General features: G+C 36.5%; 1 protein-coding gene and 1 pseudogene across 3 annotated transcripts in view; one reads left to right on the top strand and one right to left on the bottom strand.

Annotated features, from left to right (window-relative positions):
- Positions 1-27,964, top strand: part of MBOAT2 (membrane bound glycerophospholipid O-acyltransferase 2) — a 217,050-nt gene that overhangs the window by 115,322 nt on the left and 73,764 nt on the right. For all 3 annotated transcript variants that reach the window (XM_077153131.1, XM_077153133.1, XM_077153132.1), the window contains one exon: positions 9,191-9,286. In XM_077153131.1, coding sequence (XP_077009246.1) covers positions 9,191-9,286 — 96 coding nt within the window. The remainder of the gene's footprint in view (positions 1-9,190; positions 9,287-27,964) is intronic.
- LOC143676724 (proteasome maturation protein pseudogene) lies at positions 23,516-23,969 on the bottom strand (annotated as a pseudogene).

Below are 27,964 nucleotides of genomic sequence, written 5' to 3'. Positions count from 1 at the left end.
TACAAAAGCCAGATAAAGGTACTCCAAGAAAAGAAAATTATAGACCAACTTCTCTTATGAATAGAGATATGAAAATCCTTAACAAAATACTTGCAAATTGAATCCAACAGCACATTAATGAATTATACACCATTATCAAGTGAGATTTATGCCAGGCATGCAAAGGTGCTTTTATATAAGAAAATCAATTAATGTAACATATTAATAAAACAAATGGAAAAACTGCATGATCATCTCCATTGATGCAGAAAAGGCATTTATCATAATTCATGCTGAATTATTCATAAAAACACTTAGAAAAATAAAAATAGAAGGAAATTTCCTCAACATGATAAAGGGTACATGGAAAGCCCACAGCTAATATCATACTCAATGGTAAAAAACTGAAAGCTTTCTCTCCAAGATCTGGGACAAGACAATGATGCCTGCTGTCAACACTGTTATTCAACATTGTACTGGAAGTTCTGGCCAGAGCAGTTAGGTAAGAAAAAGAAAAGGCATCCAAATTAGAAAAGAAGAAGTAAAACTTCCACTATTTGCAGGTAACATGATCCTATATATAGAAATTCCTGAAAAATAAAAAACAGAGCTACTAGAGCTAGTAAATGAATTCAGCAAAGTGGTAAGGTACAAGAACAGCATACAAAAATCAGTGTTGTTTCACAAAAGAACGAATAACCCAATTATGAAATTTGGGCGAAAAATATGAATAGGCATTTTTCTGAAGAGCAAATACAGATGGCTCAAAAGCACAGGAAAATGCAGATCAAGACTACAATGAGATACCACCTCACACCTACAAGAATGGCTGCTATTAAACAAACAGGAAACTACAAATGTTGGAGAGGATGTGGAGAAATTGAAACACTTATGCACTGCTAGTGGGAATGTGTAATGGTATAGCTGCTATGGAAGACAGTTTAGTGGTTCCTTAGGAAACCAAGTATCAAGTTTTCCTAATGACCCAGCAATAGCACTACTTGGTATATACCCAGAAGAGCTGAAAGCAGTGACACAGACATTTGCACACCGATGTTCATAGCAGCATTATTCGCAATCACCAAAAGATGGAAACAGCAAAGAAGGAAACAGTCCAAATACCCATCAACAGACGACTGGTTTAACAAAATGTGGTAAATACAAAGATGGAATATTATGCACTGACGTCTGTATACATCTCATTGGTAAGATCTGTCTATCATGGTTACCTCTTGTTGCAAGACAAGCAGAAAAATTGAATATTTAGATTTTCTGCTTCTGTAATCAAGGAAAGCAAGGGGGAATGGAATTGGAAATGGATATGGAGTGAGCAGCTACAGTTTTGTTCTAGAACTTTATGATATATAAATACCTGTTTACATACATTTATTTGTTTATGTGTATATGTATATATATATCTGTATAGCACTTTTTATACCTGAAGTGGAATTGTGTTTTAAACATACTATTCTTTAGCTTGTTTTTACAGCACTTAATACTGACTTTGAATTTGTGTACATATAGATGTCTAATTTTTTAAAACTTTTTTATTGTGTAATATAACATATATACTAAGCAAAGAAAGAAAAATGCAATAGTTTTCAAAGCACTCTTCAACAAGTAGTTACAGGACAGATCCCAGAGTTTGTCATGGGCTAAGATGCAATCCTCTCAGATTTTTCCTTCTAGCTGCTCCAGAATACCAGAAGACTAGAAGGAATAAATTTTTTTTTATCATCACAATCAACTTTTTTTGTGTGAAAAATGACATATATACAAAAAAGCAATAAATTTCAAAGCACAGAACCACAACTAGTTGTAGAACATATTTCAGAGTTTGGCACGGGTTATAATTCTGCAATTGTAGGTTTTTACTTCTAGCTGCTTTAAGATACTGAAGACTAAAAGAGAAATCAATTTAATGATTCAGTGATCATATTCATTCTTTAAATCAATCATCTCTGTATAACTTCACCATCACTTTTGATCTTTCTGTCCCTCTCTTTAGGGTATTTGGGCTATGGCCATTCTAACTATTTCATGTTGAAAAGGGCTGTCAATAATATGGGGTAGGGTGATGGAACTAGAGGATGTTCTGGAGAGGCTAGGCCCTCTAGGTTTCAGGACTAGTCTGGTCCAGGGACCCATCTGGAGGTTGTAGATTTTTGGAAAGATTTTAAACAGTGTTACATTGTATTCCACAGAATGGCTTTCTATTTATTTTAATTTTTTTCATTTATTTTAACTAAAGTTGTTTTGAGAGATGTTTGGTTGGTTTTCCATTTTTGTCATTAAATGCAGTGCTTTAGTGAATATCTGTGTATGCATTCTTGAATGTGTATATGTATTGTTTTTTTTTTAGGATAAACTCTTGAAAGTTAAATTGGCAAATCAAGAGTATATACATCTTCTGATGTATCCTAGAAGATTGCCAGTGAGATGTATGCAAGATCATCTACCCCTAAAAAACTATTTAAAATAATCCCTACCACCTACTCATGCAAAAAAAAAAAAATAATGATAATAGTAATAATCCTACCAACAGTTTTTGAGGGTATCTGTTTTCCCTAATCAACGTAGATATTATCTACTTATGAACTTTTGCCATTCTTATGTTGAGCAAATATTATCATTCTAGTATGTTTTTCCTGATTATAAAATATCTCCTAGTGAGTCTTATTTGTTTTCTAAATTGAATTAGCTATTATTTTTTTCTTCTATAATTTGATCATTTCTGTTGTCCACTTTTCACTTCATTCATAATCTTTTTCTTTTTGATCAGTGGAATTTCTTTGTTTATTAGGAATATTATCTTATCAAAGAAAGTAAATAATTTTTACTTGTCCTTTCATTTTCTGGCATCTGTCATATAGAAATTTCTTATGTTTACATAAGAAATATTTGTCAAACTTTATCTTCATGGCATTTATGATTTATGTCATGTTTACTAAGGTTTCTCTATTCTGGGATTTTAAGGATATTCTCTTGTACTTTATTCTAATATTTTTATGGTCATATTTTTATCTTTTCATAATCTACTTGGATTTTTATGCAGATGTATATACTGTGAGCTGGGAAACTATTTCCAAAGGATAGCTAATTTTTTTGGCCTCATTTAATGGATAATTCATCCTTCTCCCAGTAATTTTATATGCCAACTTTATAATAAAAATTTTAGTTGTTCAACGAGTCTCTTTTTTAACTTTCTCCTCTGGTTAATCTTTTGATCTGTTCCTGAAACAATAGTACATAATAAATCACCAGGGTATCTTCTGTTATCTGCTGGGATAGAGCAAGTCCTCCTCATCATATATTTATTTAGTTTTCCAGAAGACCGTGAAAGTCAGTTATTCAGATTCTACCAAAGTATTGCTAGGATTTTGATTGGGATTATGGTGTTAAATTGAGAAATTAATTTGAGGAGAGTAGACTTTAGTACTATTTAAATTTTCAAAATAAGTCTAAAAGTACATTAATGCCATACTACACTCTTTTTCCCCCACTTCAAAACTCAAAATTTTCTGGTTTCCCCATGAATTAATGATATAAAGGCTGACAAAGTACTGAATGTTTTGTTAGTCAGATTTTTTTAATGTTAAGGAAGTATTCTTTTTGCTTAATTTAATAAGTGGTGTGGTTTTTTTTGAACATGGAAACATCATTGAATTTTATTAAATGCTTTTCTATGCATCTACCCCTAACAACTTTTTTCTTTCTTTGACCCAGCACCATGAAGATAGATATTACACATCTTCCTATATTGAATCATGCTTGCATTTATGAAATAAACTCTACTTGATTGGGATGTCTTTTTCATTTAAATTAGTGTGCTAAAATTTTATTAAATTTTAACAAATTATCTGTCTCAGCATGACAAACCATCCTAAACTTGGTGACTTAACAAATTATTATTGTTTCTTGTCATTGTTTGAGTTGACTCAGCTAGACTCTCTTGAGGTCTCTCATACAGTTGTTAGCAAATGTTAACAGAGGCTACAGTGCTTTGGAAGCTTGACTATTTGTGACCATCCAGGATGGTTCCCTCATGTGGCTAGCAGTTGATGCTGCCTGTCGGGGTTGTTGGCTGGAGTGCTTACCTGTCACCTCTCCAGGTGGGCTTGGGCTTCGCACAACATAATGGCTGAGCTCTGAGACAGCATGCTGGAATCCAGGAGGAAGCTGCAAGATTTCTCATGATCTAGCCTTGCAGTTTCATAAAGAAGTTTCCACTATATCCTATTGGTTGACCAAGCTACTGAATCCAGTCCAGATTTCAAGGGGAGGATAATTAGATTTCAACTCTTGATGTGAAGAACTATGTACGCAACAAGAAGAGTTGTTACTGATGTAGGCAACCTTGGGAGACAGTCTGTCCTCTGGCCATCCCAATTCACATTCATCTTACATGCCAAATACAACAATTTCCTCCCAGGATCCTCCAAATCTCGTCTCACTATAGTCTGAAGGTCGAGGTTTTCATCTAGTATCTAAGTCAGACCTAGTATGGATGAGGATGAGTGTTCTTAGATGTGGTTCCTCAAGTATAATTCTCAGTCTAAGGATCTGTCAAGTAACAGGCAGGCTTCTGACCACTAAATACTGAATCTCCAGTGGTGGGCAGTGATACGGTTACCTGCACTAGATACTCCAGTTCAAAAAGGAGGTTAACATGTAGCAATCCCTAGTCCATAGCAATTGTGAAATCCAGACAGATACATTACCAGTTCCTCAATTAGGGCCCAGTCCTGTTCCCTGAGTAGTTCTCAGTGGCTTTTGGGTCTACTCTCTGGATTCCTAGTTTCATACTGTGAGTTAGCTTTCATTTTCTGGTAAGAAGTGGTCAATTTGTGCAGCTAAATAGCTTTCTTAGCCTGCTTTTTACCTGTAGAAAGTTGGAAAATCAAAGATTGTCTGTCCCTTTCCGTCCAATCTATCATAGTTCCTTTAAAAATTATATGGGCTTACTGTGTATTAGTTATAATCTACATTAGACAGGAGCCACATTCACACAACTGTTCTAGACAGCCTTCTTTCTACTCTGATCTGAGAATCAGACACTGTGGGACAACACCCTTAAGGTTTTTCTTTTTTACTTTTCATTTGTAAATACTTTCAAACTTTCTAGACACTTGGAAAAACAATATACATACCATACAGAGAACTCCAACCAACCCCTTTCCTCCCAGATACCCATATCCACCAATATTTATACTTTGCCACATTTGCTATATCTGTCCATAAGTTTGTCTGACCTTCTGTCTATCTACCTGTCTGTCAGTCTATTTTCTGAAAACGTGAATAGTGTGGGTTATACATATCATGCTCCTTGAGCACTTAATACGACCATGTATCTTTCCTAAGAACAAAGTCATTCACTTATGTCTCTACCTTAAGTTCAGTTATCAAGTTCAAGTGATTTAACATTGATACAAAGTTTATATTCCAGTTTTTTAACATGTCACAGTAATGCCCTTTAGAGCCTTCTCTTCTGTCTTATTAGATCCCATCCAAGATCGTGTTTTACCTTTAGTTGTCACTGTCTCTTAATTGCTCTTTCTTTTTTTTTTTTTTTTTTTTATTGTGGGAACATATATACAACGTAGACTTTCCCATCCCATTCCCTCCCGAGCATTCTATTTAGTGGGATTAATCACATTCACTTTGCTACAGTATGCTCACTACCTTCCATCATTGAAACGTCCCCATTTTCCCAAACAAAATCCCTATACCCATTATGAGTACCACCCATTCCCCTTAACCTCTCCTCTAGCAACTTGTACTCTAATTTCTATTTCAGTGAACTTGTGTATTCTCTGATATTTTCTTTGTAGTTATCATGGGGTTTAAATTTAATATCCTAATTTTTTAACAATCTCGTTTGCTTTTTGTGCTGCTTAGAAATTATAACTTCATACATTGTCTAGAACCATAGATCTATGCATTTGCCTTTTAGATTCTGTAGGAAATAAAAAAGTAGAGTTACAAACCAAAAATACAATAGTACTGGCATTTATATTTACCCTGTCATTACCCTTCCTGGAGCTCTTTATTTCTTCATGTAGCTTTGATCTTTTGTCCTTAACCTTTCAAACTTCAGAATTTGTCTTAGCATCTCTTGTAGGGCTGGTCTGCTGGTGATGAACTCTTTCAGCTTTTGTTTATCTGGTAATGTCCTAATCTCACCCTCATTTTTTAAAGTTTTGCTGGATATGAAATTCCCAGTTGGCAGTTTTTTGCTTTCAGTACTTTAAATATATCTTCCCACTGCCTTCTTGCTCCCCAGTTTCTGATGAGAAATTGTCACTTAATCACATGGGGCTCCCTTGAATGAGACATATTGCTTCAGGAAGGGTTGATTGCATAGATTATCTCTGTTCTATATGACATCTGATTCTTTAGTCAACATATTTAACATCTTAGTGCTCCTTGGCATGTCTGTCTGCCTCTCTCTTTCCAGCCTTCCTTCCTTTCTCTTTCTCTCTCTACATGGTATCTCCTCCCCCCAGAACTTTTACATGTGATAGTCTCAAGGTAACTACACTTCTTATATGACAGTTGTGCTGGTTTGAAAGTGTTGTGTACCCCAGAAAAGACATGTCCTTTAATCCTGGAAACCTTTGATTAGATTATTTCCACGGGGATTGATACAGTCCATTGTGGGTGTGACCTTTTGATTAGATAGAGATGTGACTTGACCCATTCAAGGTGGGTCTTGATTAGTTTACTGGAGTCCTTTAAAAGGGGAGACATTTTGGAGAAAACACAGTTGCTTCAGAGCTGAAAGAGAGATAGACATTTGAAGATGTTTGGAGTGCTGACAGAGCAGACACCTAGGCATGGACATTTAGAGCTGCTGAGTCCAGCAGATGTCACCATGTGCCTTCCATGAGATGCTAAGATAGCCAGAACCCAGAGTTGTGTCCCGGAGAAGCTGGGTGAAGGCCCATAGATGCTTAGAGAGAAAACCACTAGCTTCAGAAGCTGGAAACAACAGAATCCACAACAAGGATCAGCAGACACCAGCCATGTGCCTTCCCATGTGAGCTGGTTTGAAAGGATTTATTTACTCTAGAAAAGCTATGTTTTAATCCTAATCAGTTTTGTTAGGATTAGAAGCTTGATTAGATTATCTCCACAGAACTGCGACTCAGTCAGCTCTGAGTATTAAGCTTGATTAGATGAAGACATGTCTTCGCCCATTCTATGTGAGTTTTGATTAGTTTGCTGATATCCTGTAAAAGAGGAGACATTTTTTGGAGAGAATGGATTTTGAGAACTGCGAGAGAGCGATAGGAGAGTCAAGCAGAGCCACGAGGCCAAGACAACCACAGAGTCCTCCAAAGGTTCTTAGAACCTTTGGAGATTCTGAGAAAGCAGAGAAGAATGACGAAACACCACAGAACCACAAAGCAGAGTCCACTAAGCCAGTGACTTTTGGAGATGAAGAGGGAGGCGCCTCCTGGGGAGCTTCATGGGGCAGGCAGACTGTCGTCATGTTTGCCTGTGCCCTTCCAGCAAGAGAGAAACCCTGAACCTCATTGGCCTCCTTGAACTAAGGTTTCTTTCCCTGGATGCCTTGGATCAGATGTTTCTATAGACTTGCCTTAATTGGGACATTTCCACAGCCTAAAAGCTGTAAACTTGTAACTTATTAAATTCCCCTTTTTAAAAGCCATTCTGTTTCTGGTCTATTGCATTCTTGCAGCTAGCAAACTAGAACACCATGTGACAGTCATTGGCCTTCCTTGAGTCAAGGTATCCTCTGATGCCTTAGTTCTGACCTTTTATGGTCTTAGAACTGTAAATTTATTGCTTAATAAATTCCTTTTTAAAAAATCTATTCCATTTCTGGTATATTGCATTCTGGCAGCATTTAGCAAGCTAAAAGAACAACCAAATTACAAAATATGGAAAGTAGAAAATGTCAGGCAGATTATGGGCTCCCCTGCAAATAACACAGCCTTGCTTCTGCCATAATCTGTTGGTCAGTACAGTTAGAGGGCCAGCTCAGATTCAAACGGGTAAAGAAATAGACGATTCCTCTTGGTGGGGAAGCCACAAGGTCAGGTAACAGGAGGACACATAAGATAGGAAATACTGTTATAGCCATCTTTGGAAAATGCAGTCTGCCACATGGTATTTAGAGATTATTGTATGTGTGGTTTGTCTACAGTTTGTGTGCATGTGTGCATGTGCTGCCTTTGTCAGATATCTCCATCAGGAATATATTAACTTTGTAAAGAATTTCAGTTATGAAGTTTATCTTTTTCATTGCTTGAGAATAATTAAATCAGAATTACCCGTTTCTTGAAAGTTTGGAAGAACTCTTTCATATAACCAACTGAATTGACTATATTCAGAAGTTTAAGATTTTAATTTAGCCAAGTATATTGTTTTTCCTTTGATTTCTTCTGTATTGTATATGTTTAGAAGGTCCTTCCCCAATTTAAGATCATCTAAATGTTTATCCACTGCTCCTTTTTGCTGTGATTTTATATATTTAATTCTTTAATCCATCCAGAATTGTTAACTAATTAGGTGATGATCCATCCTTTCCCCATTAATTTGCTTTACAGCCTTCATCCTTTACAGTGTTATATATTCTACAATCTCTTTCTTGGTTTCTGTTCTCATCTGCTGATATATGAATTCTTGTGCACATATTATATGTTTTTAGTTATTGTAATTCTCTATCCTAAGCATTTTAAGTCTGCGAAAATGACTAAATGTTCATGCCTATAAGATGTGATTAAGTCCCACCCTATACACCTTAGGAATACATGATTTTAGTCTATTGATGAGAAGTTTTAGAAATCCTATTTAGAATTTGTTTAATATGTATTTTATCCAAATATTTTTGTGCTGATTTTCATTTTTTAGAATAAAGGAATATTAAATAGAAAAAATACCAGTAATCACATTTTTATGCTTGTGAGCCTGACTTACAAATATATTATGTGGTGTTTGGAAGTCTTTCAGAAGGAAAAGGTAAAATAGCAGTTACTAAATGCGTTTACCAAAATTTAAGTAAACAGAAACAGATGTTACAAAATGGTTTTTATAATTTATTGGAGAAGCAGCTATTTGTTGAGTAGGTCTAGTAATATTTAAATTTTGAACCATATTATACAGTTAATTAATTTAAGATGTATGTTTTAACAAAATGAGTTCTTTATTAATTTCACTAATCTAGCTTATTTTTGTTTTTCAGATATTGTTTTGTGTTTGCTTTGGGATACCTCACAGTGTGCCAAATTACTAGAGTTTATATCTTTGATTATGGACAATATTCTGCTGATTTTTCAGGGTAAGATTAAAGCTTTGATTCAGTAACTTGTTTCATCCATTATAACATGGTGGTTAAAGGACAAAATATAGTTGCATTTAGTAGTTCAAATGAGAAATTATTACTAAGCATTTTAGTGAAGAACTCCTTTATGAATTTAGAAATTTTCTTCTTGTAAAGTGGTCTTTTGTAGTGCTATACAAGTCCCCCAGAATAACTCAGTTTTAAGTTGACCTATAGAATTTCTAAATTCATAGCAATTAAGTTTATTTTAGTATATCTTAATATTAAAAGCATTTTCTAATTCTGATGGGAATTTCCACAATCATTTGTAACTATTGAGTCTCAGCCCCAGCCTTGAGCATACATTCTTGCCACTCTGTCTTTGGTCTCTTGAGCTCCTTAACATATAGTCATCTCTTGAGCTCCTTAACATATAGTCAATCTATATTTTCTATGTAATATCTGATTACTTGCTCTTGCTTTTTAGCACCCAGCGTTCCTTGGACTAGCTTTGTCAGCAGCTTCAATCATACCTGCTCTGTTTCTCTAGTTTACATTTATATTTTGAGGATTCCACCTGATATTTCATTGAAAATGTTGTATGCCTTTTATTTTTTAAATCATCCCATTTAAAAAGTAGTTTAACTAAACCAAGTAGAATTTATCACACAGTCTTATGAATTGGAGCCAGTACAAATTTGTGTGATCCAGTCTTTCTGGATTCTCACTACCTCTCCCTGTTTCTTTTCTTTTTTTTTTGTTTTTTAATTATGAAATATAACATATAAACAGAAAAACAGTCAATTTCAAAGTACATTTACTTGGGTTAGAGTTCAACAAATTCAGGTTTTACTTCTAGCTGCTCCATGACACTGGAGACAAAAAAGAAATGTCAGTATAATGCTTCAGTTATCATACTCATTTGTTAAATCCTAACTTCTCTATTGTAACTCCTCCTTCTCCTTTGATCCTTCTCCCAATCTTCAGGGATAATTGGCATATGCCCATTCTAACTTTTTTGTGTTGAAAAGGGGTGTTGACAGTATAGGATAAGAATTAGTTGATGTTCTTGAAGAGGCGGGTCCCTTGAGGTTTCAGGGCTTATCTGGCCTAGGAACCATCTTACCTGAAACTTTTGTAGAATCTCAGATAGAGCCGTAGGTGTTCTTTAGGGTTAACAGGGATGATGTCGGTTGGGATTTGGCAGACCATAGCAATTAGCAATATCTAGCTGAAGCTTGCATAAGAGTAGCCTCCAGAATAGCCTGTTGACTATTTGGACTTTCTTAGCCACTGATACTTTTTTTTATTACATTTCTTTTCCTCCTTTTGGTCAGATATTGTCAATCCCACAGTACCAGGACCAGGCTCATCCCTGGGAGTCATGCTCCACATGATCAGGGAGACTTTCACCCCTGAATGTCATATCCACATAGGTGGGAGAGTAGTGATTTTCCTTGCAGAGTTGGGCTTAGAGAGAGAGAGGCCACATCTGAGCAACAAAAGAGGTCCTCTGGAGGTAACTCTTAGGCATAACTGTAGGTAGGCTTAGTTTCTCCACTACATAAATAAGTTTTGCAAGAGCAAGCCTCAAGGATCAAGAGCTTGGCCTATTGACTTAGGTGTCCCTAATGTTTGAAACAGTATCAGGGGCTTCCCCAGTGTAAAGCTTAATAGTTTCATATTTTTTCTCCCTTTCCTCAAGAGACTCTACCAATATATATATTTTTTGCATGGACAGGCACTGAGAATCGAACCTGGGTCTCAGGCATGGCACGCAAGAACTCTGCCTGCTGAGCCACGGTGGCCCACCCCTACCAATACTTTTTAATTATCTGCTTGCCATACTCTGGGATGTATCCCGGTATTACATTAAGCTATAGGAAATTACAAGCCCTCATTCCCATTCTGGGTTCCATGTGTTGGGGCTGTTTAAATAAGAGCTGTCCAGAAAGGTTGAGTTAGATTATATACTCAAATTTAGGTTTGGGACAAAATAAACCTCTCGTCCTTTGATCTCATACAATAATGAAGTTCTGAAATGCAGACAATGTCATCCTTACCCCTGTAGTCTGATTTAACTTAGTCCCAACCCAATTGGCTTTGTTCTTTTTTTTTTTTTAATGGTTAAAATGGCAGATTTTATTTTATGTACATGTTTCATAATTTTAAAAAAATCTGTTAAAACAGATCCAGACTTTTTATTTAAATCAACATCAGATACTGTCGTTGCAGATCCAAATCCATTCTGTCCTTTTCCTTATTAAAGAATGCTATTTCGTTAAGTTAACTATATGCTAAATTAAAAATCTTCCTTTTCCCGGAGAGATTGCCTTGCTGAGGGGAGGTTAAGTGGCTCATCTCTGGCCAGTGAGAAGTAAGGGTAGACTATGGGGAGTAGGGGTAGACTTCTAGAACTACATATGTTCTGTACACATGCCTTTTGTTCTTCATCTTTTCTTCTTTTTCCTTCTTTCTGCCGGAAGCACAGATGAGACGTCCAGAGTAAGGCTGCCAACTGGCAACATTTTGCTAAGTACTGAGTATATGGAGGGGGACAAGAGGACTTCTAGGGTCCGTTGGGAGGCACAGGTGTTTAAATGCAACATTATAATCCAGTATTGTGAGTTCTATCATGGGGATAGGGAGGGATGTAAAATAGGGTTTTTTTTTTTTGAACCATGGGGAAAAAATTCAGCTTCATTCTTACCTTTAATTGAGGCCTAATTTTTTTTTCGGTTTCTTTAGCAGTTGTTGTATGTGGCAATGTTGACTTTCAGAGTTGCAGAACTCCTACTCTGAGTTTTAGGTGCCACACAGGTAGCCAGAGTTCCAGGGAAATACCAGGTTATATACCCCAGCTACTCAAATCTAGAAATAGCAGTTACAGCTCTGAACTAAATATGACTTCTGTAAGAGCTTAGAGCCTAGGCCTCAATTTTCTTATAAGTTTTTTCTAAAAGAGACCATACAATATTTGTCCTTTTGTTCTGGCTTATTTTGCATCATATAATGTTCCCTAGGCACCTCGTTGCATTCCTAACAACGTCATTCCTTTTCTGTAGCAGCACAATATTCAGTCATACGCATACACCACAGTTTGACATTCTACTTCTCCATCATTGTATTCTTCAGCCACCTCCATCCATTGTGCATCATGTATGATGTCCAAAATCAACAATCCATGTCTCACATTATCCTCACTTAGTTGTACAGTCATCATCACTCTCAATTTTAGACAATTTTCATTGCTCTCAAGAGCAATATAACTGATAAACACACCCTCACCAAATAGGAAATCCAAATTTCCCTTTAACTCTTGCCCCCCCCACACACATTATTTACCCCTGGTATTGCTGTGATACTGTTGATGTCTTCCTTTAAACATAGACCGTAGCATAGTAGTATCCCCCCTATACACATCTATTATTTACTCTATGTACAAGATTAGTACTTTTAAAGTAGTTCATGCAAGAACTTATTTATATTTGTAGTGCGAATCAGTGGGATACATGGCTCTCTATAACCCCTTTCAATCATGTTCACCTTCAGTGTGGCAGTATTACTTATAGATCCACTAATGAACTGCCTTCACTTCTATCCATTCCCTTACGTTTAAGTTCAACCATCCACCTATCTCTAGCTTCTGTGCATCTCTAGGTCCCCTATATGATATTTTATGAGCCTCTAGGTTTACCTTTACCAAGGTCATAATAGTGAAATCATACATTATATATCCTCTTGTGTCTGGTTTATTTCACTCAGTATTATGTCCTCAAGATATCCTTCAGGACCTGATTTAATCTTAACTGCTGTATAATATTCCATTGTATGTATGTATCACATTTTGTTTATCACTTGTTTGTTGATGGGCACTTGGGTTGTTTCCATCTTTAGGCAATTGTGAGTATTGCTACTATGAAATCAATGTGCAGATACCTATTCATGTTACTGCTTTCAGCTCTTCTGGGCATATACCAAGTAGTGGTATTATCAGGTTTTAGGGCAACTCGATATTTAGTTTTCTGAGGTACTGCCAAACTGTCTTCCATGGTGGCTGTACCATTATACATTCACACTAGCATTGAATAAGTGTCCTAATTTCTCCACATCCTCTCCAACATTTGTAGTTTCCTGTTTGTTTATAGCAGACATTCTTATAAGTGTGAGGTGATATCTCATTGTAATCTTGATCTGCATTTCCCTTATAGCTAATGAAGATGAGCATCTCTTCATGTGCTTTTCAGCCTGCTGTATTTGCTCTTTGGAAAAATGTCTATTCATATCTTTTGCCCATTTTATAATTGGGTTATTTGTTCTTTGTTGTTGAGTTGTATAATTTCTTTATGTACACAGGATATCAAACCTTTATCTGATATGTGATTTCCAAATATTTTCTCCCATTGAGTTAGCTGCCTCTTCACTTTTTAAAAAAAAGTCTTTTGAGGCACAGAAGCATTTGATCTTGAGGAGTTCCCATTTATCTGTTTTTTTTGTTGTTGCTTATATTTTGTGTGCAGTGTTTAAGAAGCTGCCTATTAACTAGGTCTTGAAGAGATTTCCCTATATTTTCTTCTAGGAGTTTTATGGTACTGGCTCTTTTATTTAGGTCCATTAATTTTTATATAGGGTGTAAGATGGGCTCCTTTTTCATTGTTTTGGCTATTGATATACAGTTCTCCCATGTCCATTTGTTGAAAAGACTATTCTGTCCCAGTTCAGTGGATTTGGGGACTTTGTTGAAGATCAGTTGACCATAGATTTGGTGGTCTATCTGTGCACTCTGGATTCTGTTCTATTGGTCAATACTTCTATCTTTGTGCCAGTACCATACTGTTTTGATCTCTATGGTATTATAATAAACTTTAAAGTTAGGAAGTGTTAGTCCTTCCACTTTATTCCTTTTTTTTTTTTTTTTTTTTTTTTTTGGGTATCTTTAGCTATTTGAGGTCTCTCTTCCTTCCAAATAAATGTGATAACTAGCTTTTCCAAGTTATCAAAGTAGGTTGTTGGAAGTTTTATTGGTATTGCATTGTATTGGTAGATAAATTTGGATAGAATTAACATATTAACTTCATTTAGCCTTCCTATCCATGAGCACAGAATGCCTTTTTACCTATTTAGTTCTTCTTGGTTTTCTTTTAGCATTGTTTTGTAATTTTCTCTATGTGAGTTCTTTACATCCCTGATTAATTTTACTCCTAGATACTTGATTCCTTTATTTGCTATCTTGAATGGAATTTTTTTCCTTAATTGTCTCCTCATTTAGGTTATTACTTGTGTATTGAAACATTGCTGATTTCTGTACATTAATCTTGTATCCCAGCGCTGTGCTGAATTTGCTTCTTAGCAAAGTAGCTTAGTCACAGAATTCTCAGGATTTTCCAAGGACCAGGCTCATCCCTGGGAGTCATGTTCCATGTTGTCAGGGAGACTTTCACCCCTGAATGTCATATCCACATAGGTGGGAGGGTAGTGATTTTCTTTGCAGAGTTGGGCTTAGAGAGAGAGAGACCACATCTGAGCAACAAAAGAGGTCCTCTTTTTTTATACTTAAAAGAAAGTATAATTCTTTTAATGTGTCATTGGATTCGATTTGCTAGTATTTTGTTGAGAATTTTTGTATTATGTTCATTTGAAAGATTGGTCTGTAGTTTTCTTTTCTTGTAGCATATTTATCTGGGTTTGGTATTAGACTGATGTTAGCTTCATAAAATGAGTTAGGTAGCATTCCTTTTTACTCAGATCATTTCATCTACAAATAATAAGTTTACTTCTTTCCTGTTTGGATGGCTTTTATTTATTTATTTCTCATTCCTGATTGCTCTAGCTGGAATTTCTAGTATGGTGTTGAATAATAGTGGTGACAATGGGCATCCTTGTGTTGTTCTTGATCTTAGGGAAATGCTTTCAGTTGCTCGCTGTTAAGTATAATGCTGACTATGGTTTTTTCATATATGCCCTTTATGATACTGAGAAAGTTTCCTTTGATTCCTATCAGAATTAGATGCTGAATTTTGTCAAATGCTTTTTCCACATTAATCCAGATGATCACGTTGCTTTTTCCCTTTTGATTTCTTAATGTGCTATATAACATTTATTGATTTTCTTGTGTTGAACCACCCTTGCATTTCTGGTAGGAACACCATTTGTTTGTTAAGTATAATTCTTTTAATGTGTTATTGGATTCAATTTGGTAGTATTTTATTGAGAATTTTTACATTATGTTCATTTGAAAGATTGGTCTGTAGTTTTCCTTTCTTGTAGCATCTTTATTTGGGTTTAGTATTAGAGTGAAGTTAACTTTGTAAAATGAGTTAGGTAGCATTCTTTTTTATTCAGTTGTTTGGAAGGTTTTAACAGGATTGATGTTAGCTCTTTTTGGAATGTTTCATAAAATTCCCTTGTGAAGCCATTTGGCCCTGGGCTTTTCTTTGTAGGAAGATTTTTGCTGACAGATTGAATTTCTCTACTTCTAATTGGTTTGTTGAGATCTTCTGTTTCTTCTCAAGTCAGTGTAGGTTGTTCATATGATTCTAGGAATTTGTCCATTTCATCCAAGTTGTCTAGTTTGTTGGCATATAGCTAGCTGTTCATAGTATCCTCTTATGATTTTTTTTGGGGGGCATGGACAGGCTCCAGAAATTGAACCCAGGTCTCCAGCATGGCAGGTGAGAATTCTGCCTCTGAGCCACAATGATTTTTTATTTCTTCAGGGTTCATGGTAATGACCTCCCTCTCATTTCTGATTTTGTTTATTTTCATCCTTTCTCTTTTTTTCTTTGTCAGCCTGGCTAGGGGTCCATCAATTTATTGATTTTGCACAAGAACCAATTTTTGGTTTTATTGATCCTATTTTTTTTTTTTTTTTGGTTCTCCAATTCATTTATTTCTGCTTTAATCTTTGTTATTTCTCTTCTTCTGTTTGCTTTGGAGTTAGTTTGCTGTTCCTTCTCTAGTTCCTTCATGTGAGCAATTAAGTCTTTGATTTTTGCTCATCCTTATTTCATAATATAGGCATTTAGGGCAATAAATTTCCCTCTCAGCACTGTCTTTGCTCCATCCTGTAAATTCTGATATGTTGAAATGATAGAATGAAATGATCATTTTCATTCATTTCCAGATATTTACCAAATTCTCTACCAATTTCTCCTTTGATCCACTGAAAGTTAAGCGTATGTTCTTTAATTTCCATGTATTTGTGGAAGTTCTAGTTCTTTGGTGGTTATTATTTTCCAGCTTCATTCTGTTATGGTCGGAGGAATTGCTTTGAGAAATTTCAGTCTTTTTAAATTCATAAAAACCTGTTTTGTATCCCAAAGCATGATCTATCCTGGAGAATGTTCCATGAGCACTAGAGTAGAATGTATAGCCTAGTGTTTTGGGGTGTAACAATCTATATATGTTTTTTAGGTCTAATTCATCACATTGCTTAAATTCTCTATTTCCTTATTAATCCTCTGGTTGTTTTGTCTATAGAGGAAAGTGGTATATTGAAGTCTCCCACTTTTATTGTTGAAACGTCTGTTGTTCCCTTTAGTTTTGCCAACATTTTCCTCATCTATTTTGAAGCTCCTTGATTAGGAACATAGACATTTATGGTTGTTACTTCTTCTTGGTGAATTGTCCCTTTTATTAGTATGTAGTGTCCTTTGTCTCTTTTAACTTCTTTACACTTAAAGTATGTTTTGTCTGATATTAATATATAGCTACTTCTGCTTTCTTTTGGTTACAGCTTGCATGAAAATCTTTTTACATCCCTTCACTCTTTATCTGTATCTTTGGGTTTAAGATGAGTCTCTTGTATGTAGCATATAGATGGATCATATTTCTTAATCCATTCTGCCAATCTGTATCTTTTAATTGGTGAGTTTAGTCTGTTCACATTCAAGATTATTACTGTAAAATAATTTTGAAATATTTCAAAATAAGGAATAAAAAAATCTACCGTTTTGTCCTTTGGTTTTTATTTGTCAGATCTATATTGTCTTTTCCCTCTCACTCTTTTTATCTTTTATATAACCCTTACTGATAACTCTTCAGTTCTGTGCCCTTCTCCAGACCTCCCTCTCCTGTCTTTTCTTTTTTTCAGGTGATAGAATTCCCTTTAGTATTTCTTGTAGGGCAGGCCTTTGTGAAAATTTTAATCTCTCCCTCACTTTTGAAGAGCAGCTTAGCTGGATGAAGGACTCTTGGCTGGAAATCTTTGTCTCTTAGGATCTTAAATATACACTGTCTTCTCGCCTTCATGGTGCCTATTGAGTGGTCTGAACACTGTCTTGTATGGTTTCCCTCGTATGTGAGGAATCAGTTTTCTCTTGCTGTTTTCAGGATTTTCTACTTCTCTTCAAAATTTGACAGTCTGACTATTATGTGTCTTGGAGTAGACCTATTTGGATTTATTCTTTTTGCAGTTTGTTGGGCTTCTTTGATTTGCACATTTATGTCTTTTATAAGGTTTGGCAAGTTTTCCCCATTATTTCTTCAGTTAATTTTGTGTTGTCCTTCGTTTCCCTGAGTTCCAATTTCAGTTTTTCTATCTTTCTTGCCATTTGTTCTTTTATGCACTCAAATTCAATTGTCCTGTCCTCTAGTCCGCTTATTCTTTTTTTGCCTCTTCCGATCTGCTATTGTATATCTCTGGTATATTTCAATTTGGTGTACAATGTCTTTCATCTCTGAGATCACCTCTTTAAAAATCGGTTCTTTCAAATTCTTCTTTACGCTCTTCTAGCATGTGTTCTTAATGTCCTTTATGTCTTTAGCCAACTCATTGAATTTATTTAAAAGAGTAGTATGAATATCTTTGATTAGTTGTTTCAGATTCTGTGTTTGGTCCAGTGTTATTTAATTTGGTAATTTGGCTGGGTCATATTTGCCTGTATCTTCATGTGCTTTGTGATTTTCTGTTGCTTTCTGGGCATTTCATTATCTTGATAAGGTTATTCTGAAGGTTGATTTCCTTCGCTTGTGTAAGATTTTATATTTGTTTGGGTTTGAATGGGTCTCCTTTTGCACTTGGTTTGTCAGTATTTCTCCACCAAATCTTGACCTGACCTCCTACAGGGGATGTGACTCTACTTGAGAATCTTATGAAAGCTAGGCAAATAGGCAGTTTGCCAGACTGCACTGTCCACTACTTCCCAGCATATGGTGCTCTTGAGTTATCTCTTCCCCTCCAGGCCCACCACTCCCTGACAGCACCAGCCGGCTGGGCTGTTTGGAGACCTGGTGCAGTTCTAGCCACAGCCATTGATCTTGGTGTGGTGTGTGCTGAATGCCACTGTCCCTGAGGCTGGGGGTTGAGCAGTGTACACTTAGGTGGTGAATGCGTTTGTGGGCCTGATGGGTCTGGTGGCCCCCAGGTTCCCACTTTGTTATTAATAACCTTGCGCTGTGGCACTGGGTATTTCAGCTGCCCCTGTCCACAGCCAACCCCAAAATGTCTGGCCGCTGAGTACGCTTCTTCATCCCTGCCTCTCTGTCTATACACACCAGAGGTCTCCAGGTCTCTGGCAAGAATAGGGTATGGTGTTGAGACCCCATGTCTCCCCCTCCTTCAGGTGTAGGGCCTGAAAAAAAACAGGCACCCACAGCGGCCTGTCTTGGGTCAGGTGCAGGCACTGTGCATTGACTCAGGGGAAGAAAGTCTGCTGGCTTCTGGGTTCCCCATGGGAACTCCCAGTTGCAGAACTGCAAGGAAAGATCTCCCAAGCCGGCTGTGGGAGTAGACTGGAGTGCAGGGGTGCTCTGCTCCTTCAGAATCTGCACTGTCCTGTGTGCCACTGCTTGTCCCCGGTGGGATCACAACCAAGCACACTCACCCTCTTCTCTGTGTCTCAGTTTCTCTGCTGTTTTGTCCAGGACCTCCCTATACAGTGTAAAAGACCCTCTGTGGTCACTCACACCCTGGAACTGCATTCCCAGTTGTTTTTCTGTCCCTTCTCTTGTTCTGTGTTGCAACACAGCCTCTCGTGTTCCACCATCTACTCCTCCTGTTTCATCTTAACATTTTTTCATTTCTCTTATTTCTTATTCCAATTCTTGTCACTCTCAAGCCTGTTACCTCACATCTCCCTCACATTATAGTCCCAGTAGGAGGGAGCCTCTGTTCCACGTAATCATTCGAATGCATCAGGGTCCTCTCTGGTGATTTCACTCACCTCAGGGTCTTTGTAGTCCTCTTCATTCTGTTCTTGGGGCACGTCTGCTTATCACTCCTGCCTGTGTTCTGTTTGTGAAGACCAGTTACATGGCCCACAAATTAGAGGAAAGCTAGCATGAAGAACAAAGTGCATGTTGAGAAACACTTTTATATGGCATGGTTTTAAGAATTTCATTGAAATTTTAAATTTTGTTTAAATATTTAAATTTAAATTCTAAATGTTTAATTATATAGAAGAAAAATAACATAGCACTTTTATTCCCTATCATTTACAATAGGGTTCACTGTTTCTTTTGCCCAATCCTATGTTTTTTTAAAAATTATTATTCTAGTTGCATATATACAACCTTAAAATTTCCCTCTTTAAGCACATTCGCATATATATTTCAGCTCTATTAATGACATTCACAGTGTTGTGCTATTAAGGACATCACCCACATCCTTACCAAAACTTTACAGTCAACCCAATAGAAACAACTCAAGCATAATTCCCCATTTTCTAACCCCAGCCTGGTCACTGGTAACCTTTACCTCAGGTTCTGACTCTGCAAGTTTGTTTATTCTAATTATTTTATATCAGTAAGATCATACAATATTAGTCTTTTTGAGTCTGGTTTATTTCACCGAACAAGATGTCTTTCAGGGTTTATCGATATTGTTGCATGTATCAGAATTTCATTCCTTTGGACAGCTGACTAATATTTCATAATATATATACACCATAGTTTATCCGTTCATCAATTGGTGGACACCTGGGTTGCTTCTATCTTTTAGCAATTGTGAGTAATGCTGATATGAACATCAGTGTGGAAATCTCTTTCAAGTCACTGCTTTCAGTTCTACTGAGTGTATATCTAATAGCAGGATTTCAGGTCATATGGTTATTATATATTTAACTTTCTGAGGACTGACAAACTGTCTTCCACAGAGACTCTACCATTTTACATTCCCACCACCAATAAATGAGTGTTCCTATTTTTCCATATCCTCTGCAACATTTGTAATTTTCTGTTTTTTTTAATAGTATTCATTTTAGTGGGTGTGAAATGGTATCTCATTGTGCTTTTGATTTGCGTTCCCCTTATGGCTAATGAGGTTGAGCATCTTTTCCTTTGCTTTTTGGTCATTTTTATATCCTCTTTGGATAAATGTCTATTGAAGTCTTTTGCCTGTTTTTAAATTGGGTTGTTTGTCTTTTTATTGTTGAATATTTATTGAGTTAGTATTTCTTTATATATTCTGCATATTAAATCTATATTGGATACATAGTGTCCACATATTTCCTCCATTGAGAACATTGTCTTTTTCATGATAATGTCCTTTGAGGCTCAAAAGTTTTCCATTTTGATGAGGTCCATTTATCTACTTTTTCTTTTGTTGGTTGTGCTTTGGGTGTAAAGTGTAAGAAACCATTGCTTAATAGAAGATCCTGAAGATGTTTTCCTACTTCTTCATTTTTGTGTATGGTATGAGATAGGGATCCCCCTTCACTCTTTTGCATATGGATAGCCGGTCCTCCCAACACCATTTTTTGAAGAGACTGTTCAGTCCCAGTTGAATGACTTGTCAGCCTTGTTAAAATTCAGTTGTGACGGCCTATTTCTGAACTCTCAGCTCAATTCCATTGATCAAAAATTTTTCCTTGTGCCAGTACCATGCTGTTTTGACCACTGTTGCTTTGGAATAACTTTTAAAGTCAGTATAGTGTGATTCCTGCAACTTCTTTTTCAAGATGTTTTTAGCTATTCTGGGTACCATACTCTTGCAGATAAATTTGATAATTGGTTTTTCTGTTTCTGCAAATAGGTTGCTAGGATTTTGATTGTGATTGTGTGGAATCTATAAATCATTTTGGGTAGAATTGGTATCTTAATATTTATTCTTCTAGTCCACGACATGAAATATCCTTCCATTTATTTAGGTGTTCTCTGATTTCCTTTGGCAGTGTTTTGTATTTTACAGCAACCTCCTTTTCTGTATGGTTGCTGTTTTGTGGTGTACCTGACTAATCCTTTTCTCATTTTCATTTCTGTATATATTTCACATACTCTCTTTGTGGTAACTTTGTGGTTTTTATGACACAACCTATGTCTTAATCTACTAATTTGAAAATATACCATCCTACCTTCAGAAGCACACATTTTCTCTGCTCCTGTATCCCTCCATTTTTCCTCTTTATGTTGTTTTTGTCCCACTTTACCTCACTGTATTTTGTGTGTCCATTATCAGTAAATATGCCTTTTTCTCGTTCAATTGGATTCTGATTCTTAAATGAATTAAAGAGTGTAGTTGTTTATTGAGGATATTGGGTTTTGCATTTACCCTTTTAGTTACCCTTACTGATGATCTTCACTTCCTCACACTACTTTAAGTTGCACTCTCCTGTCTTTTCCTTTCAACCTACAAAACTCTCTGTAGTACTTCTTGAAGGGCAGGTCTTTTGGTGATGAACTCTGTTTCCATTTATCTGTGAATGTTTAAAATTCTCTCTCATTTTGAAGGACAGTTTCAGTCACACCCACAGTTGAGCATGTCACATCTCTGTGGAGATAATCTAATCAAAAGTTTCCACTCTTTAATGTTGAATCGGAATTAAGTTTGGGACTGGCAGTTTTTCTCTTTCAGTAATTTAAACATATCATACCACTTATTTTTTGCCTCCATGGTTTCTAATGAGAAGTCAGCACCTACTTTTACTGAGGATCTCTTGTATGTGATGAATTGCTTTTCTCTTGGTGCTTTCAGAATTCTCTGTTTGGCATTTGACATCTGATTAGTATGTACCTCAGAGTAGGTCTTTTAGGGTTTATTCTGTTTAGAGTACGTTGTGCTTCTTAGGCATGTATAATTATGTCTTTCATATGAGTTGAGCAACTTTTGGCCATTATTTTCTCAAATATTCTTTCTGTTCCTTTTCCCTTCTGGGATACCCATGAAACATGGGTTTATATGCTTTGTGCTGTTACTCAAATTTGAGAAACTGCTCATTTTTTTTCTGTTCTTTTCCCTATCTGTTCTTCTAACTGTATGATACTGATTGTCCTGTTTTCTAGTTTACCAATTCCTTCTTCTTCCTGTTTTAATCTGCTGTTGTATGCCTCTGGTGTATTTTTTTTTAATTAAGCATCTTGTGATATATAAAGCAAGAACAAGGAAAGATGAGATTTACTTTTTTTTTTAACAATACCACTTGGTTACATATTAAATATTTATTAATATATATCAAACGTATAAGAACCACAGTTCTTATAAGTCTATAGATATATCCAATCAAAGGCATCTAGGGAAAGATACCTTGGTTCAGGAAGGCCAATGAAGTCCAGAGTTTCTCTCTTAAGTGAGAAGGCACACGGTGAACAAAGTCACGGTTTCTCTTCTGGCTGGAAGGGCATATGGCGAGCACGCTGTCATCTGCAACTTTCTCTCCTGGCTTCCTGTTTCATGAAGCTCCTGGCATTTTCCTTCTTCATCTCCAAACCTCTGGCTAATGGCCTCTCTGCTTCATGGTGCTGCAGCATTCTCTGCTGCCTCTGAATCTCCTTTCTCCAAAATGTTCCTCTTTTATAGGATTCCAGAAACTTATCAAGACCCACCCAAATGGGTAGAGACATATCGTCACCTAATCCATTTTAACAACCACTCTCGATTTAATCATATCTCTAGGCAGATGATCTGATTACAGTTTCAAACATACAATATTAAATAGGGATTATTCTGGCTTTATGAAATGGGATTTAGATTAAAACATGGCTTTTCTAGAGGACATACATCCTTTCAAACCAGCACATTGATAGTGACTATTCAAAATTAAATTTATGGAATACCTGGAAAATGGGTTTAATCGAAGAAGCCTTCAGGCAGATCTATAATATTCTTTTGCGATGATTTTTTAAAGACTTAGAAGACCACTGTTTTAATATACAGTAGCTTTAAAATCATCTTCTTTTAGTGTTTTCAGTTGTCACATGGCCATAAACCAAACAACCAAATAATTTCAAACAATCACTGATAATATTTGGACAAAAATTTTCATGTGTCAGTACTTTTAATGTTGTGTACATCAAATTATAGTAGAAAGACAACTATAAACAAGATGCAATCACTACTTTCATTAACGGCACAACTATATTACAGTAAACCATCAAGTGTGGTTCTCCTATTACTTTACTTTGTGATGGATCATTAAGAATATCTTCAAATCCGATAGTCTCATCAATTATCCCTCAAAATATCCAGTGAAAAGTTTGAGCTCGGAAGAAATGGAAGCCACTGAGCCTGCTCCACTGCTTTGAATTCCACCTGTAATTTTAGCAGAGCAAACAGACCCTGGATGTTTCTCAGTGTGGAAAAATTCATTTTATCTTGGTTGAGCGGGAAATTCTTTTATAATTCAAGAGGATGACAGGGCAGAAGTTCATTTTTCACACAAGGAAATCCTTTCCAAAGAAGATCTTGACTTTCTAAAGGGCCACTTGCTGAAAGTCCAGTAACTGGAATACCATCCTTTAGCTGAGATCCAAGTCCTCTGGCATTCATATTCAGCCAGCTATCCCTACTGCCTCTTGGTCCTTTACTATCACCCGGCCTGCCGCTCACTTCCATTTCCATTGCCTCTGGTGTAATTTTAATCTTTACTATTTTGCCTTTTATCCCCATAATTCCTTTTATGTTTCTTTTAAAACTTTCCAGTTCTTCTTTATGCTCACACATTCATTATCTTCTTAATATCCTTTTGCTCTGTGTCCACCATTAGTTTATTTCTCTCCAAATTTTCTTTCATCTCCTTGAATTGGTTTGAGATTTATTTGAACTTCTTGATTAGTTGTTCTGAAGTCTGTGTCCCTTTATAAGTATTAATTTGTTCCCTCTGAGCCATATCTTCCTGTTTCTCAGTTTTTACTGATGTCTCAGTATCTGATTATTTTGATGTGCTTAGTTTGAAGGTCAGTTTCTCCCTTTTGCCTAGGGTTTTATTTAGTTTGCCTAAATATTATGGCTCTTCCTTGATGTTTCATCCAACTTAAACTGGACCTTTGATAGGCCTTGCTTTAACTATTTCAATTTTATGAGGTCTTCTTCACTGGATTCTTACCATTTATTAGTTTGCTAATGGTGCTGGAATACAACATACCAGAAAATGGAATGGCTTTATAAAGGGAATTTATTAGTTTACAAGTTTACAGTTCCAAGGCTGTGAAATGTCCAACTTAAGCCACCAATAAGAGTTACCTTCACTCAAGAAAGACTCATGCTGTCTGGAATACCTTTGTCAAGCACGTGGCTGGTGTCTGCTAGTCCTTGTTCCTGGTTCTGTTGCTTCCAGCTTCTGATGCCAGTGGCTTCCTCTCTAAGCATCTGTGGACATTCATTTAGCTCCTCTGGACATAACTGTGGTATCTGGTTTCCTTAGCATCTCATGGGAAGGCACATGGTAACGTCTACTGGGCTCTGTGTCTGGCATCTGCTCTGTCGGCACTCCAGGCATCTCCAAACATCTTTTGTCTCTGTCAGTTGTCTGAAGCAACTGTTCTCTAAGCATCTGCATCTGAAGTTTCTCCAAAGTGTTCCTCCTTTTAAAGTACTTTAATAAGCTAATTAAGACTTACCCTAAATAGGTGGAGTCACATCTCCATATAGTCAAAATGTTGAGTATGTCTCTGTGGTGGTAATCTAATCAAAAGTTTCCACCCTATAATATTGAATCAGTATTAAAGGAAACAGCTGCTCCCAGAAGATTGGATCAGGATTTGAACATGGCTTTTCTGGGGTACATAATAATTTCAAATAAACTGTACAACTTTTAAGATTGCCCTTTTATGTGCAGTCATTTAACCTGTAGGAGAAAACTTCCTTTCCACTGTTTCCTTTCTGAGAATCTTGATCTTTTTTGGTTGCCTTTGTGCAGAATTTTCTCCTTGGCTCATATGATTTGTTTAGCTTCTTTCCCTCCCCACAGTTTCCGGTTTTGGAACCCATCATGCCTTACAGCAGTTCAGTTCCTCCCCTGTCCTTCTGTTTTCTGTGAGGCTTTTCTGCTTCTGGTTTCTTCCCCATTAACGTACCCCCCACTACCCCTGGGGAGCCAGATTGGGTCAATCCAGAAAGGTCCATTTTTTCATTTAGGTGGTCCACAAGTAGAATGTGCTCTGAGTGCGTAAACCCCTTAACCACATATCTGCCATGGTCTCTTTTATTTTCCGAGAGCCTGGTTGTATGTATGTGCTAATCAGATGCTTGCAATCCTCCCTGGGTCTCTGTGGATTTATATCCCTGTGCCTAGATGTGCATAGTGTTCTAAGTTGCTTCTTTGAGTGGCTGTATGTTTTGCATCTCTTGCAGGAGGGCTCCAGCTGTGCTACCTCTGTGCAACTCTTAAACTTTGCAGGACTGAAAGGAGGATGGGTCAGGTCCAAACTGGCAGGTCCAGGACTTGGATCTTCTACCTTGTCTGATGTGTTTTTTTCTTTTTGTTAAATTCAGTCCTTCTCCAGTCTCTGTCATCCTACATGGTTTCACTCAAGTGGAATTTGCCTTATTTGTTGTTTCTGCAGGGAGACTTTTTCAGGGGATGTCTTAGATCAGTAGGCTGGTGATGTCGCTCAACATAGCACATCTAAGAAAAGGTACAGAACCTGGTTGCAAAACTCCCAAGTTAAAAGTATGGTTTTTATTCATTAGGAAAAAACATTTGACCATTATTAGTGAACTAATAAATCTTGGACACAATTGAATTAGCTAAGGAAGATTGTTTTAGTTTTTTAAGCTGATGGAATGCACATATGGACCAGCTTTTTAAAAGAGAATTTAATAAATTGCAAATTTGCAGTTCTAAACCTATAAAAATGTCCAAATTGAGGCATCCAGGGAAAGATACCTTAAATCGATGGATTTAGAAGAGCTTGTCAACTGGGAATCATGTGGCTGGTATTGCTGGTCCCTTGCTCCTGTGCTCCATTGCTTTCAGCCTCTGTTCCTATTGGGTTTCCCCACTTTGCTTCTCTGAGGTTGGCTTTCATCTCCTGGCTTCCCTTGGCTATCTCCAGGTTCTGGCTTGCTTCACATCTCATGGTGATGTCTGTTGAGCTCCAAGCATCTCCAAACATTTTCATCTCTGTTCTCCAAAATGTCGGCATCCGTGTCAGCTCTGCTCTGAGCTCTCTCCAAAATGTTTTCTCTTTTAAAGGACTCCAGTAAACCAATCAGAACCCACCTCAAATGGGTGGAGTCTTATCTCCATCTAATCAAAAGGTCATACCCACAATTGGACATGGCACATCTCCTGTGGAGATAATCTGATCATGTGTTTCCACCTACAATATTGAATCAGGATTGAAAGAATGGTTCCCCCACAAGATAGAATCAGGATTAAAACATAGCTTTTCTGGGGTGTGTAATGTCTTCAAACTGGCACAGAGACCATCTTGGCACTTAAGCTGAGGACTCTATTTTTAAGGGCACAAGAGAGAACAGAGAAGGCCCTCCTCTTGATAAATATTCAGGTATTTGCAACCATTGAGTGTGTTATGAATTTGAGCAGAAAAGATCCTAACTGGAGCAATTAGGGTAAATACCATGGCTATATAAAATGTTGAATATTTGCGAAGGGGAGAATTGTTAAAGTAATTCATCCTTTGTGTTGAGCTGCCCTATTGATCTGAACCCAAAAGCACAGATCTCTTGCAAAGGAGATTGCAAGTTTCAAAACAAAGTAAAAAGTGTATAATATATGGGAAAACATATAAAAAGAATTGTACAGGATCTCTGTGTAGAAAACTGTAAAACTTTACAATGGACATAAAAGAAGACTAACTGGAAATCATACTGTTTTTTTGAACAGTAAAATCCAGAATTGTAAAGATATTCATTCCCCTCAAATTAATATGTAAGTGTGATGCAGTTCAATTTGGAATTTTGAGGGGATTGAGAATAATTTCATTGAATAGTTTCTCTGGAACAACACATTCTTGAGAATAATGAATTCAACATAAAATATACTGTCTTTTTAAAGCAGTAGACATTAAAATACTGTGGTATTGACACAGGATTAGACAAACCAAGGGAACAAGAATAGGAGACCTTGAAACAGAGCCAGGGATCTCTGGGAAATAAATATACAGAATACTAATGGTACTAATGGTACACTGCGGGAAAGCCTGACTTCAATATTCAATAAATGGGTATTTGGGAAAATTGGGACATTCAGAAATAAAAAATAAAATTAAAAATTTACCTCATATATATAAATAAATACATTTTAGATGGAAGCATTGACAGATCTTTTGGCAGGGAAATAATAAATCCTGATTAAAATAAGTTGATTTTTGTGGTGCCTAAGAGGTAGCTTACTGTATCTAGCACAAAAAAAAGGAAGAAAGATGTGAAATGATTTTCCATTCAAACTATGGATATATACCAGAATGGATTTTTTTAATTCACCAGATGATACCAGATATTTTATTACTTTTATTATTCAGTAATTGCTGTATTACTAGTTACTCAAATGTGTTCATTTGGCTAAGGTTTTTTGAGTA

Source organism: Tamandua tetradactyla, chromosome 3 (assembly GCF_023851605.1).
Source record: "Tamandua tetradactyla isolate mTamTet1 chromosome 3, mTamTet1.pri, whole genome shotgun sequence".
Taxonomy (NCBI): Eukaryota; Metazoa; Chordata; class Mammalia; order Pilosa; family Myrmecophagidae; genus Tamandua; species Tamandua tetradactyla.
This window is presented reverse-complemented; position numbering and strand designations above follow the sequence as displayed.